The sequence below is a fragment of the Herpailurus yagouaroundi genome, unplaced genomic scaffold (genome assembly GCF_014898765.1).
Source record: "Herpailurus yagouaroundi ecotype Mexico unplaced genomic scaffold, PumYag 28, whole genome shotgun sequence".
NCBI lineage: Eukaryota > Metazoa > Chordata > Mammalia > Carnivora > Felidae > Herpailurus > Herpailurus yagouaroundi.
The window spans coordinates 110,281,575-110,296,564 of record NW_024412376.1 but is presented as its reverse complement, the minus strand read 5'-3'; the positions used below and the strand labels follow the sequence as shown (position 1 = coordinate 110,296,564).

The following is a 14,990-nucleotide window of genomic DNA, read 5'->3' as shown; positions in this document are numbered from 1 at the left end:
AGGGCTGTGCAGGTCTTTCTAGTGAGGAGGGCTGTGCAGGTCTTTCTTGTGAGGAGGGCTGTGCAGGTGCTGCAATGGAATGGATTTCTGGCATCCTGGGTACTAGAATGAGGTGTGGAAGGAGGAAGAGTAGATTCTAGGGTTGGCATATTCCTTTGGCTCCGTGGATGTCTGGCTCCATGATGCCATGGGAGAGTCCTGGCCAGGCAAAGGCAAGAACAAGGTACCCTAAAGTGTGGTGCCCAGAGCTGGAGTTCTGTGTGCCTAGGTCTAAGGGAGGTAGTGGTCAAGTACTGTTACTTTGTTTAGGCTTAGGCTTTGAAGAAATATCATCCATTCCATTTCAGTTCTGAAGAGGTATAGTTGTCGCCTAACCTGATGTAGGGGAGAACTTTCTGTTTTGGGGGTAAAATGAACTATGGGTTATGAGAAGAAAGACATCTCCTCCCAAACTGCTCTTCTTCCTGTTCTACCTGCAGAATGTAGATGTGAATCACAAGTTTGCTCTTAGCCTGGCTCCTAAAAGAGCATGGACTGACTTAAAACAGAGGCTGGGAAGTGTGGATGGTGACTTGGGAAAGCAAGCCCTCTTTTATTTATTTTATTTTATTTTATTTTATTTTATTTTATTTTATTTTATTTAAAAAATTTTTTAATGTTTTATTTATTATTTTCGAGAGACAGAGGGAGACAGGCAGAGCATGAGCAGGGGAGGGATAGAGAGAGAGGGAGACACAGAATCTGAAGCAGGCTCTAGGCTCTGAGCTGTCAGCACAGAGCCCCACGGGGGGCTCGAACTCAAAAACTGTGAGATCATGACCTGAGCCAAAGTCAGAGGCTTAACTGACTGAGCCACCCAGGTGCCCAACAAGCCTGCTTTTAATGAGACTTCACTAACGATGGATCATATAGTTGTTTTGAAGTTGTGTTATGGTTAGGATTGAAATCAAATAATGTGTTTCCTTAATTATCTGTGCATAGAAAAAAGGGCTCAATCCTGAAAAGTCCACATCACTGATGTTCTTAGCATTTTATGTAATGGGATAAAAACAGTCTTTTATTAAGGAGGGGAGGGTGAAGAGGACAAGATGCAATCTTTGTTCCTCTTTTGTAAGGACTGTGCTCTGGACTGGCAGAGTCATGAATCAATCTCTGCTTGGGAGGGGTGAACAGTACTGTATTTTGCATAAAGTAGCAGAAAAGGTGCAAATCTCATAGGTACACAAGTCAGAGAGACAGTGGAGTTTAAACGACTGGTTACTTCCGGTTCCTGTTGTGTCTCAAATCTTCGTGAAGTCGATGAATGATAAATAGTGATGGCCTCATCGCACTTGCAGCACAAGGGATGGGTGGGTCTAGGTCGTGCCACTGGTGTGCTCTGATAACCTGAGTTTCTAGGTAGAAGTCCAGTCCTTTCATGTTTTCTACATACGGCTCGTAAATGTAAGCAGTGGAGTGGAGGCAGTGACCAGTTTCATAGACAGGTGCTCCTGAGGGAAGTGTCTTCTTTTTAGTTATGTATTAAACCACAGTACATCCTGCCTTCGTGGCTGTTTTCCAGGAACAGCTAAGAAATAGAAGAAAGATCTGGGAGGTCTATTTTCACAAACAATGATCTGGTCTAAATTTACGGCAAGAATGATGCGGTTCTAAAATTTTTAACATGTCAGAAAATTTTACTCAATGTTTGCGTGATATAGCCATGGAAGTGCTTAGAGCAACCATTTTGAAATACAGTTGTGCTAATTAAAAATTATATAATCGACTATATATAATTGCTAATTGGTGACATTGATTTTATTTGAACCAAAATTAATCACAGATTTCATTATTGCAGTCTTTTGAGTTAATAACTGATGATGCTTCACTATATAATTCTGTGCTTTTTACATAGAGACATTCTATTAGAAGTTAGATTAATAGCTGAGTGTATCTGTCAGCTTGACTTGAATATATTAGACATCATAATTGGGAACATATGAATGACAATGAGCCAAATATGATAAACTGGATGAGAAAAACTCATTGTAGACTGTAATTCACTTTTTTCGATGGTAAGTTTGTAGTAGTTTTGACCTTATTCTGAGTTTATATTAGTTTCTTATTTTCATCTGAGTAATTTTATAATATCTAAATTTATTCTATGCACTACTTCTCAGATTACTGATCTAGAAAGTAATTTTTAAAAAATGGTGATTTTCTTTCTGCTCAGCAAATCTATATTTGGCTTAGACTCCTATTTACATGATTTCTCCAACCTTAGGAGTGCTTTGTCATATTCTGCATAGCCATTGCCAATGACAGATAGTTTGATCTACAAATTTTATCTGGAGGGTGGTTTTAAAACGTTTGCAAATTATTTGATACTTCATTCAACAACAAATGCAGTCTATCTCATCTTGTCTTGAAGCACTGCCTGTTAAAATAGAATGCAGTGGAAAGAGAAACTCAACAGATGAACACAGGGGAAAGGAAGGAAAAATAAGATAAAAACAGAGAGGGAGGCAAACCATAAGAGACTCTTAAATACAGGGAACAGACTGAGGGTTGCTGGAGGGGTGTTGGGTGGAGAGATGGGCTAAATGGGTAATGGGCATTAAGGAGGACACTTGCTGGGATGAGCACTGGGTGTTATATGTAAGTGATAAATCACTGGGTTGTAGTACTGAAGCCAAGACTATACCGTATGTTATGAATATAAATAAAAAAAAATAAGTAAAAAAAAAATGCAGTGGGAAGGATGCTGCCTGACATCGAAGGGTTGATTAGAAAGGGCAGTTTCCAGGGACACCTGGGTGGCTCAGTCCAACTTCAGTCCAGGTCATGATCTCAGTTCACGAGTTGGAGCCCCGCATGGGACTCTGCTGACAGCTCAGAGCCTGGAGCCTGCTTCAGATTCTGTGTCTCCCTCTCTCTCTGCCCCTCCCCAGCTCTCTCTCTCTCAAAAATAAATAAAAACATTAAAAAAAAAAAAAAGAAAGAAAGAAAGGACAGCTTCCACCATTATGTCTTAGGAAACTCAGGAATCTGTAGCCACCTAAGAAAGGTCTGGCTGTCCTGAGGCTGCCTGAGAAGACCACCTGACCAGACTACCTGGAGCCCCCCCTCTGGTTCCTTTTGGGCCCAGTCCAGCTTATGTGAATGGAACCACCTTCAGGATGGGCCCCACTGCTGCCTGACTGCAACTGCACGAGAGACCCTGAGCTCAGTCAACTCGGATAGACGTGAGCAAACTTTTAATGATTGCAATTGTCTTCAGCTGCTCTGTCAGGGTGGCTTTTGATTAAGCCATAGTAAGTGGCACACTTACCAAGTAGTACATGCTGTACCTGACTTACGGGAAGTGCTTAGTGCATGTTCAGTATTGCTAGATCAGTCTTTGCTGTTAGCTTGTGTTCATCTCACCAAACCCATGTTACCTGTAAATTAGATGTATTAGGATCTGGATTATCTGCCTCAGGTAAATGTGAAGATTAGATGAGATCATAAAGGAAAGTTTCCAAAAAAGTAACATCAAAACTGCTTAAAAGCATGAAGTTGAACAAAAATCAAGATGGCTGCACTATTCTTCAGAGGAGCTTGATTTTAAAGTAACCTTTTTCCTGTCTTCCCCAAACCTCTCCTACTCTTTTGGTCTTTTGTTTCAGGAACCACACAACCTGAAAAACCACTAAGGAGGCTGGCACACACACACAATTCGTGTAGAAACCGACTAGGTCCTGTATTTCCCTACCCACCCCTCTGCATCGTCAAGCCCCTTCCTCTGGGTAGGCTTGCAGTTTCTGAAGACCTTAGCCTGCTTCAGTCTCCTTGCCCCACTAAGCAATACACCTCTTGTTCCTCTTTATCCCAAACTCTGTTTTCGAGTTATATTTTGGCCCCGAAGCACACAGGTCAGTTATAGACAACGATACAGTGTGTAAAAGGTGAAGTATCATACTAGTTTTTTTTTTTTTTTACATGTTCTTACCTAATTCTTACTCCATCACTTATGCTATATTTAAAGAGAGAAAAATGGCTTAATTTTTTTTCTCAAAATTTTAAACATTCTCAGGAACTAAATGAAAAAATTAGACTGATCATTTGGTTGTGTTGCGTACAAAGTTGCCAAATTGACACAGTTGTTAAAATCTCTGAGAATAAAAGTTGAAACTTCTGTATCTTGTTAACTTGGCTTTTCATGTTGTTCTAAATAGAGCTGTAGCACAAAATAAGCATATTCCAGGTGATTAGTACTGTCCGTTTTATGAAAATCTGATTTCAGAATAGATTTCTGCACGGCCATCTGTCTTTAGGCCTGTCAACCACAAGGTGGAGGCAAAGATTTTTATTTGAAACAGGCACGCCTTCCAGAGGCTTCTCATGGTGCAACACACAATGTGACAAAGATCCATATTTCTGATATTGAAGCGTGGGAAGAGACACTAGTTCATTGTTGGAAACTTTCTTACTGGGGTAGAAACAATACAGGACTTCTAAACCGCTCATCTGTGGATGGGTAAGTAGGTACTATTGTTAATTGCAAACTAGAATTTGCTGAAAAGCATTAGTTATACAACAGGGAGATTTGTGGTGGTGGGTGCAGTGCAAGGAATAATTAGGTACTTTTCTTGGCCTAATAGGGAAAAAAAAGCTCAGATCCTGGAAGAAATGGAGAAGGATGGAATAGCTTCTGGAAAGGGGCATCTTTTGACTTGATTATCTATGACTAGGTTTCTTTCTTTCTTTCTTTCTTTCTTTCTTTCTTTCTCTCAAGTTTATTTATTTATTTTGAGAAAGAGAGAGAACACATGACAGCACAAACCGTGAGGGGCCGGAAGAGAGGGAATAGAGAGAGAATCCCAACTGTCAGTGCAGAGCCCCACGCAGGGCTCAAACTCACGAACTGTAAGATCATGACCTGAGCAGAAACCAAGAATCCTCCCCATGACTGGGTTTCTTTAATGGGAGACAAAAATTTCACTGAATAATTAAAAAAAAAATGTTTATTTACTTTTGAGAAAGAGAGGGAGAGAGTGAGCAGGGGAAGGGGCAGAGAGAGAGAGAGGGAGACACAGATTCCGAAGCAGGGTCCAGTGTCCCCACTATCAGCACTGAGCCCCATGCAGGGCCTAAGCCCAGGAACCGTGAGATCATGACCTGAGTTAAAGTCAGCCGCTTAACAGACTGAGCCACTAAGGCGCCCTGCGTTGTATACTTGACATTTTCCTAATGCAATGGCAGACCGAGAGAAAATGATGTTAGAAATTTACCCTTGCCCCGGGTACCTGGGTGGCTCAGTTGGCTAAGCATCTGACTCTTGATTTCGGCTCAGGTCATGATTTCACAGTTAGTGAGTTCAAGCCCCGAGTAGGGCTCTATAGTCAGTGCTGAACCTGGCTGGGATTCTCTCTCTCTCCCTTTCTCTCTGCCGCTCCCCTGCTCTCTCTCTCTCTCTCTCTCTCTCTCTCTCAAATAAACTTAAAGAACAAATAAATTTACCCTTAGCCAAAAGGTCCTTAACTGGTTAATTTCAGATGTCTCCCTTTTCCTAATGTGGGTGAGGATGTCAAGCTTCCAAGGCAGTGATTTGCAGGCTTTTGCACTTCAGGTTCCACTCAAGACTGATTACCCATCTAGCCCCTCTCCCACCCACCTCGCCCCTCTCCCACCCACCTCGCCCCTCTCCCACCCACCTCCCTCCATCAATCCCCAGTTTGTTCTCTATCTTTAAGAGTCCTGTGGCTTATTTTCCTTGCTCTCTCCCGCCACCAATCCTCCTTAGGTTCATCTGTTTTGTTTCTTAAATTCCACATATGAGTGAAATCATATGGTATTTGTCTTTTTGATGAATCACTGAATTCTACTCCTGAAACCAATATTACCCTATGTGTTAACTAACTAGAATTTAAATAAAAATTCGAAAAGAAAAGAAAAAAAAAGACTAGTTAAATCTGTGTCTCTGGGAATTGTTGGTCTCTCATTTGGGTGAAGGTGAGGCTTTCGTGGTGGGAAGATCAGAGTCATAAAATCACAAGCTTCTAAGCCTTCAGGTTTATTTTTAGCTATTTGGAAATTGGGTACACTGTCAAGTTGACCGAATTCTTGTTTCATGAGAGTTTATTGCTGTTGAATTAAATGACATCATAGACACAATCCCTTTGCTATGTTTTTAAATTAAAATCTCCATAAAAAAGAGCTTTGTTTTTGTTGAAGGATTTCCAGGAAAAGGTATTGATGGCGTAGACCAATTAAGGTGATGGTTCTCAGGTGACAGTTTGAGAATCACCTGTGAAATGACTTAGGCATCTAGAAAAGCACAGGGGGTTAGTACTACAATTTGAAAGACAGTAAGCCTGATAAAGGACAGTGCAAATAAAAGAAGTTTTGTGTGATGGCTACCCTTTTTTGTGTCAGTTTGGCTAGGTTATGGGGGCCATTTGTTTAGTCAAATGTTAGTCTAGACATTTCTGTAAATGTATTTTGCAGATGTGATTGACATCTACCATCAGCTGACATGAAGTAAAGGAGATTACTCTTGATGATATGCAAATGCCTCATCCAATCAGTCAAAGGCTTTAAAAGGAAAAACCGAGACTTTCCAGAGGAGACTTTTACCTCAAAGCTGCAGCACGGAAACAAATCCTTTGTGGTTTCCACACTGTTGGCCTGCCTTGTGGACTTCAGGCTTGCTGGCACCATGACTATGTAAGCCAATTCTGTAAAATCTCTTCATTTCTCTATCTCCTCTTAGTTCTATTTTCTTGGAGAACCCTTATCAATATAGTGTGTAAATGCCATTTTTAGAAATACACAGTTTTGTTTGTTTTATCATGGTGAGTATCTGGTTTCTGGAAGAAGGTGATAGGCAATGCATAAAAAACTGAGGATTATTTAATAGACACAAGTAAATTCAGCTATGGTTGACAGTAGATGGAAATTCAAAAGCATGTCTTTAACGATGAGAAGCACTTAGGAAGTAAGTGTAAGTTTTGGCAATATCTTCTCAAAAGACCTCTGCTTCCCATAAAGTGGAACAAATACAGGCATAATTATGCATATAAAGTCTAAAATTAAAATTCTTGTATTAGAATGATGGTGTATTTGGGTCAGATATGCTTAATATAAAAAAATAATGAAAGGTGTTCGGAGTTGGCTAGAAAATCTATCCACAGGAGCCCTGAAAACACTACTTCAGCCCATCATGTAATACTTATTGAATACTTAATGGCAAAAAAAACACCCGGTGCTGCTTGGTCAGGCATAAAAATGCTTGACCAAAATTGACTTGTTTGTAGTGATTAATGAACATTTTGTGAATGTAATTTCTCAAATAAGAACAGAGTAGAATTTTCCAAGATTGAATTTACAGAGATAATTCTGGGTGACATCCAAAGACATCCAAAGAAAAAAGATGTCTGGGTGACATCTGGGTCTGTGGTTAAATTTAGGGAATACTGAATTGTACACAGTAAATTGTGACTCTTCAAGGGCGCTAACCTAGATTGTTTCCAGAAGTAGTTTAGTTAAGGAACACATTCTTCAAGTATGCCCACTAATCTTGCATGGCATACTGGGCCTTGAAAACGAAGTCTCTTCTTTATTGTTGCATTGGGCCATTCATTTGCCTTTTTGGAGTTTCATTCTCTCATTTTTATCAGTGATGTTTACATATCAGAATTGGTTTTGAAACTTCAGCAAGGTACTTTCAGAAATGATAAAGAACTTTAAGAAATCTAAAATACTGCCTAAGTATGTAGCATGTAGTTGGTTGCCTCTTTTTTTTTTTTCTTCATTGTATCTGAAGAACTCATTTGAGGTTAATTTCCTAACATTAGGGAATATTTGTGTAAGGTAGGACTCAACCTTCTACCAACACTGCAAAGGGACAGGCATTTTACTTCCCAGATACTGGCAGCTAAAGTCTTGAGCATTTGACCTTGACTTAGTTAATGAAATTCTCCCTGCTGGGACTTAGAATCTTGAGGAGTGACCAGGGATGATTTTGGTTAATGTGACTCCAGTTACATTTGCTATAAAATCTATATCTCTACCATAGAACTCTATATCTACCATGAGATAAATGTAAAGTCCTTCAGGTAATTAATTATAAATATAGACATTTTCCTTGGCTTGTATTGGTTTGAGAGGTATTTATTTGAAAGGTATGATCTTTTTTTTCAAAACTAAATATGTTGAGTTAGAACACCTTCACTTTCCCTGAGCAAAGAAAGCACATAGAAATATTCTCTACAGTGTACACATGATAAATTGGATTAAGCTGAAATCAGGTTTTTAGAATTTTGACCCAATAAATTGCTCTGAGGAGTCATCTTTAACAAAAACTTGTTCAGGCCACAGAGATTTTCTTTTTGTAAGGTAGATGTTACTTAATCCCATACAACCTGCACCTGGGAGCAAGGTTTTCTCCAGAAGGTGGTGGTGATGGTTCTTAAGGAAGTGAGTAATCCCAGGCTATTTATGATAGAAGCCTGGCTAACTTTTCCTTAATGGTACCTATTAGGCCTGAGGAGCAATTAAGGAATGGAACTTCGTGTACTGGGAATTTGAAAGTGGATACTTAACGTTGTGAATCTTCTAGAAATAGATAGAAAACAGGTGCTTGTAAGGTGGGGGCTGCCTATCTCAGCATTTTTGTGAAAATCACAGGGACAGTGCTGAAGATCAATGTGGTGACATCCTTGGTGACATTTATGATCTGCATTGTTTTTATTTTATAGCAAATTATCATACTTCTCATTGTATAAAGATACTGTAGTTAATAAAAAGCAGGAAGTATTCTACTGGTCTCCCCAGGAGCTCTGGTTTTGCTTAGGTAAGGCCATCAGATGTTGTTCCCAGGGTGGTTCCAGCACTAGATCTATGAGAACAAGGCAAATAAATGTTAGACAAACAGCTAATGGGCACAATCATAATACTGCTCAGCAGAAGTTTATAAGATCAGGTTATTTTTATGTTTTAAGAGAAACCTGTCTAGCATGACCCATATATCCACTGTGACCCACCTGATGGGTCCAGAATAAAAATGTAAGAAATTCCCAAAACCTGTACATAAGGCCATCACTGTTGTTATGCCAAGGTATATCATAGCTTTTCTTTTCTTCTTTGAACTAAGGATGTATGTAGGTTTGTGCTCTGAGAATGTTCTCTGCCATAGCAAAAAACACAGTAACCGTGAGGCTTCTTAGTCATGGGATTGAGATGATAGTTTTTTATTTTAGTAAAACACTTAGTGTAAGTTCTTATCAAATCCCCTTCTACATTGTAATGAGCCAAATGTGTGTCCATTTTGATTCCCGCCCCCCAAGATACTACAGCAGTTATACCATAGTTCTATTTGCACCGTGCAAGAAATTCTACCTTTCATTGTCCTGTGTGAGGTTATGTCTGAGGATGAGACAGACACACCTGTGTTTTCCTCAGTTGTTTCTTTCAAAGTGTAAGCACCTGGCTATGCTGAGTTCTTAGGTTTCTCTCATGTAAGCACCTGCTGAGTGTAATTCTGGTAGTGCTTTCTACCCAACTTGAATCTTCAATGTGGACCAAATCCTTTATCTGTTGGCAACTCGGGGAACACCATTTCCAAAGCTGAAGGAAAAAAGATAACTAGATTTATGGGATTTATTAAGAGACCATAATTCTCCAGTGAGACCTACAAATGTGGCCACAATCCATCAATTTTGGGGCTTGAAGAAAGAAAGTGATCAAGGGGACCACTAACTGTCCAGATGACAACTCAGGTTTACAATGGTTTTAGTTAAATAGCATCACACTGTTGACTGGAAGACCTGAATCATAGGTGCCCTTGAGGATGAGAACACTTTGAGACAAAGGCTTCTGCTTCTACAAGGCCAAATCTCTGACGAGATGAAGGCTTTCACTGAGAAGACCGGCAGGGCTAGCCAGTTGGTTTAACAGTTGTAGCAACTGCTTCCTACTAAACACTATGTGCCACTTCAGTCATTGGAGAGCTGATGTGTTCTAGTAAGAGAAAAATCAAAAGAAAATGGATCTATTCTAGAGCAATTTAAAATCTGAAAAGACTCTCTGGGGGAAACTTGTTTTAGTTTAGATTTACATCTGTAATAGAAGCAACTGTAGCAACTTTGCTATTAGCAAATACTATTAGAAATACTATTAGCATTTCTTGGCATTTTGTACACATCACCTCACCTTCATCGTTACAGCAATGCTGGGAGGAGCAGTTGTAATTTTCTTTTTACAAAAAAGGTAACCGAGCTTTAGGGGGTATAGATAACTTGCTCACAGAGATGGATAGTTGGAGTGGAGATTCTAATGTAGACTGGGTAATTCCCCAAATTTCTGTGACCCCCTCCATTGTACTGCCTCTGAGTGTTAATTTTCTTTTTTACTGTTTCAGATGCAAATAGTTTATATTGAAAGCCTGAATGTGGTAGAAGAATTTAATTTCCTTAGTCAATGGTTTTTGCTTCCACATCATTCTTAGGAATGTTGTCAGTAAATTAGCAAAATAAGAATCTTACAGTGGTGAAAAGCCTCAGTTCAAGTAAGGTCTGAGATAGACCCAAATGATTGTTTTCATCACTTTAAATCTCAGAAGTAATCTCTTTAAAATGAATATAATTAAATCTGGAGAGAATAATTTTGTTAATTTGCAGAGTTGAGGTCACCTTCAGTTTAAAGTATGGGGTTCTAGCTTCTGTTCTTAGCCTCTTCATGTATTTTTTAATGGGTAATAAGCGAGTGAGAATATTTCAAACATGCTTTAATTTGAAAAATGCCTTTCTCCTCCTAAGAGCCCTGTGGTCTTTAAGACTTGATGAACTCGGTCTTTAAATATTTAAACTTTTAATTCATCAAAATCCTTGAAATGATCTCTATGCTGTCATTACCTTAGATGTGAGGTTGTAATAGGTACGTATCAAGCTGGAGACCTGGTTTCTAGTCCTAGACAGGTCAGAAGTTGGTTGTGTATGCTTGTATAAGCTCTTTAACTTTTTCACATACTTAATATTTTCATCTGTAAAATCAGTTTGAATAGCTAATAGAAAGGAGACTATTCAAATGCTGATTTTTAAAATACATTGTGTAAATGTACATTCTTTGCTGCCTTCAAAAACTATACTTACCTAAGACAATACACATGCATCAGGACTATAGGGTATTTTTCATTTCAGCCTCAATCTGCAATGAAAAAAATGTCTTCTAAGTCATAAAGTATTTTGTACACTGTTGCAGATGGTATACAAAAATGTGAAACTTGCTTGGGGAAAAGATTCTTGTCAAAATTGTCGTTTCATATTTATTTATTGGCCATCATTCACGTTTGGTTCTATACTGTCCCTGCTCTTAAAATTTACAGTGTCCCAGGAAAAACAGACTAGAAAAAAAGTCAATAGTTAATAAGATCTAATTATTGGGTGTGCACAGAGTACAAAGAGAAAACAGAAGAGCTTGAGTGTCAGGGAAGGACTCCCAGAGGAGGTGAGGTTTAAATTGTATCCTGAAACTTGAAAAATTGAGTCAGGATGAAGTAGAAGGATTAGGCAATAGGGGATGAGTCATAATGTGCAAAATCCTTGAGGTAAGAGCAAGCTTAAGGTACTTGAAAACTTGCAAATAGTTCAGGAGAGTCAAAGGAGGAAGAACAAGAAGTAATGGTAGATCTGACTGAAGGGGCAAAGGTCCAAACACTATTTAAAAACAAAACAAAACTTTAGATGCAATGGAGAGCAATTATAGGAATGTATTAACTATTTGGTATTTTACAAAGATTATTCTGATCTCTGTATAGAGAAGAGGTTAGGTGTAAGAAAAGGAAGGGGGGTGGGGATACAACCAATCGGGATGCTGTAATCCAGGCAAAGGATTGCCTCAATTTAAGTACCAGTAACTTAGAAGTAGATAGGGAGACCAAGATACTGAGTTGTTAGAATCATAGAATCAGTAGGATTTGGAATTTGGACGAATATGGAAAACAGGTGAAATACAGTAGTATTTGTTATCTTAGACAGTGGGTGAATTGTGATATTCATAAATTTAGGAAATACAAGAGGAGGTTTTTAAGGGGAAGATTTGGGGCACGTTGAATTTGAATTTCTTCTGGAACAAGAGAGCCCCATAAAGTTGGATAAAATGCTCAGTGCTGAAGGAAGAGATCTTGGCCTGAAGGTAGGGATTTGGAGATTAAAGGCATGTCTTTGGATGAGAATGCTCAAGGAAAATGTACTATAAAGATCAAGGAAGAAAACTCTGGAAAGGAGGTAAAGGATGGCTAGAAGAGGACAGTATAAAACAGTATGAGAAGGGAAAACTCCTAGGACAAAAGGTAGAAAATGATGATACAGACGCCAAAGAAATTGTTTCAAGAAGGAAGGAATAGTTGTGGGTGTCAAGTGTTTTTGCAGAGAAAGCAGGTAAGAAAAGGACTGAAAAACATTGGTTAGATTTAGCAAGAAGGAGATGGTCAGTGTAATGTTATTGTTATGGTACCATCAGAAGTTCTGTGAAGAACTAAAGAATTAACAGGTGTGCGGAAAGAGGACATACTATTTCAAAAATCTCGGCTGTAAGGGGAGGAGAAAAGAAAAATAATGAGGGAGTAGTGTCTAAAATGTCTTATTTAAGGTCAGGAGAGAAGTAACTTTAAATTGGATGAAGCCAGTAAAAAAGGATTGTTGAAGCAAAATAAGTATAACTAATGGAAGAAGAGCAAGGTAGTGGGATGGGTGGCATTCAGATGGACAAAGCTGACCCAGCACAATTTTTGTCCAACTTCAGAAATAATTTTGGATTTCAGTCAATAATTAAGTCTTTTGGTATCTATACTTTGATTTTTTTAATCATTATTAGCTAAGTTGGGGCTGAAGTCTATGACCATGCCTGGAGTGAGAGTAATGGACTGCAAAGGAATAAACATGATTTTCCTAACCTCTGGTAATCTTTGCATATTTCCTTAGACCCATCTGTAAAAGGGAAATTAAAAATAGTACCTTTCACTTAGAAAGGTTTTAGATTATTTTATAAATACATGCACATAAGGCTATTATCCTTCACATTTAATAATGGCTTAATAAATGCTAGTTATGATGTTGAGGATCATAAAAGCTACTTCTAAGAGCTAGGATAAGCTGTAGTGGATATGCCAGTCTCCCCTGTAGTATGCGTGAAAGAAAGGGGGAGGAGAGAGTCTGTCTCCTCCTTGCCTCGCTCCCACTTGGCCACTTGCGGTTGTCTTTGTTGTCAAAATTGTAATGACCAACTCCAGCATGTAACAGAGCCTTTCTGAAACTTTCTGAAACCATATTTAATGCCCCTAGCACTCTGTTGGGATCTTAGAGGAGCATAGTAATGAGTTCTCAGAAGAATCCATGGTAGTGCCTGGACTGAATGATGGGTGGAGAGGAAAAAAATTAGAGTCTAATTTTACAACTGTTTCTGCAGCTAATGAGTTTCTATGAGATAATATAATAGAACTAGTTCTGAGGGTACCATGGTGAAGCTAAAAGAAAATTACACTGGTGGCTATTTGCTGGTCACTTCAAGATCAGGGTGAGGGGTAGGGATAGGTCAACTCCTAATGTTAATTTAGTCTGGTTCAGAAGCCCCTTTGCCGTTCTTCTAGTGGCTGTGCCAAGTATATTTAGAATGGCAGATAGAGGCAGATCCCTGGATATAAATGACTTTGGAGTCAGTGTAGTAGATAGGCATTAATTTTCAGGAAAAAATTTGTCAAATATACGACAAGGGGATTTAATTATACCCCAAATATTACAGAGTCACAGGACAAATATGCATACCAAGCATTGAGAATCAAAGCACATGCTGTTGTAAGCTGAAGTCAGAAAGTAGAGGCAGCTTGGTTACCCAGCTGTGAGATGAGTGTGGAAAGACCATCTAAAAGGCTCATACAAATAGCAGAGGTCTCATCTGAGTGCTCCAGACCATCAAATATGCGTAAGTGCCTCAACTCCATTTATCTCCCTCTTTGCTAGCAATTACTGAAAGACTGGTTGCTCAGCAGCACTGCTCCACACTTACTGGTTATAAAGCAAGAAAATAGTTACAAACCTGCCTTTTCATCACTGTAATTGAAAATACAAAGGTTTTAAATGGCAATATGTTATAGAAAGTAATGGAAAAGCAAGTCAAATGAAAAGCAAGAGACTTGAAGGAAGCCTGTGTTGTGTGCAGTTCAGTTTGTCTTGGATGATGTCAAAAAGGAAAGTGTAATTGGATAAGCAGATAAGAGGGACTAGGAAAGGGTTGTAGAATTGCTATTTTTTGACAGAATGTAAAAGAAAAATATTTCTTAAAATTGAATGAGACTCTCAGAGCAAAATCTGCTGATAACAACTCCTAGGTAAGGTAACTTTATTTTCCTGGGATAAGGCAACCTAATGCAGCTGTTGTATCACCAGCCCCCCCTCCCCCTCTCAAAAATAAACATTAAAAAGCTGTTAATATGTTACCACCTACAGTTGGGAAAAACCCTGCACTGTACTTTGTTGTATTCACAAACCTTTTGTTAAAAAAGTTTAACTGCCTCATTTGCTTTTAAATTGGCATAACCAGGAAACAACTTTTGTCTTTACAATGAAAGTATCAGGAAAAGTCTGCCACATACGGGCATTTCAATAACAAAGGAATGAGTAAATCTGAGTACACAAGTTCTTAAAATACTGTTGGGTGATAAGGAGGGGGTTAAATTTTCTTACCTCTAAATCACAGTAGAGAGGAGGTGAGTTTATGGAACAGCACTTGGAGGCAAAGTCTGAACGCTTGTCAATCAGCCCTTGGAGTTCCAGGGCACTGACGTCAGGCAATTTTGCTCTTAATCGTTCTGCTAGTCTGAAAAACCATATTTATGTAAGGTTTCCATACTTGTATTTTATAAACCTTTCTCCTACAAAATGATAACCCACTTCTGGTCTTTTACAATACAAAGATGGAAATAATTGTTCTTAAATTACGGGTCTGTGGAGTGATTCTTAGCGACTCAATTTGAG

At 38.9% G+C, this 14,990-nt stretch overlaps 1 protein-coding gene across 1 annotated transcript in view; it reads right to left on the bottom strand.

The window, feature by feature from the left end:
* Nucleotides 1-8,685: 8,685 nt before the first annotated feature.
* The window catches only part of GC (GC vitamin D binding protein), a 31,480-nt gene continuing 25,175 nt past the window's right edge, over nucleotides 8,686-14,990 (bottom strand). The window contains exons 11-13 of the mRNA XM_040481584.1: nucleotides 14,700-14,832; nucleotides 11,112-11,166; nucleotides 8,686-8,860 (exon numbers count right to left, since the gene is read on the bottom strand). Of these exons, the coding sequence (XP_040337518.1) occupies nucleotides 11,137-11,166; nucleotides 14,700-14,832 (163 nt within the window). The 3' untranslated portion in view covers nucleotides 8,686-8,860; nucleotides 11,112-11,136. The remainder of the gene's footprint in view (nucleotides 8,861-11,111; nucleotides 11,167-14,699; nucleotides 14,833-14,990) is intronic.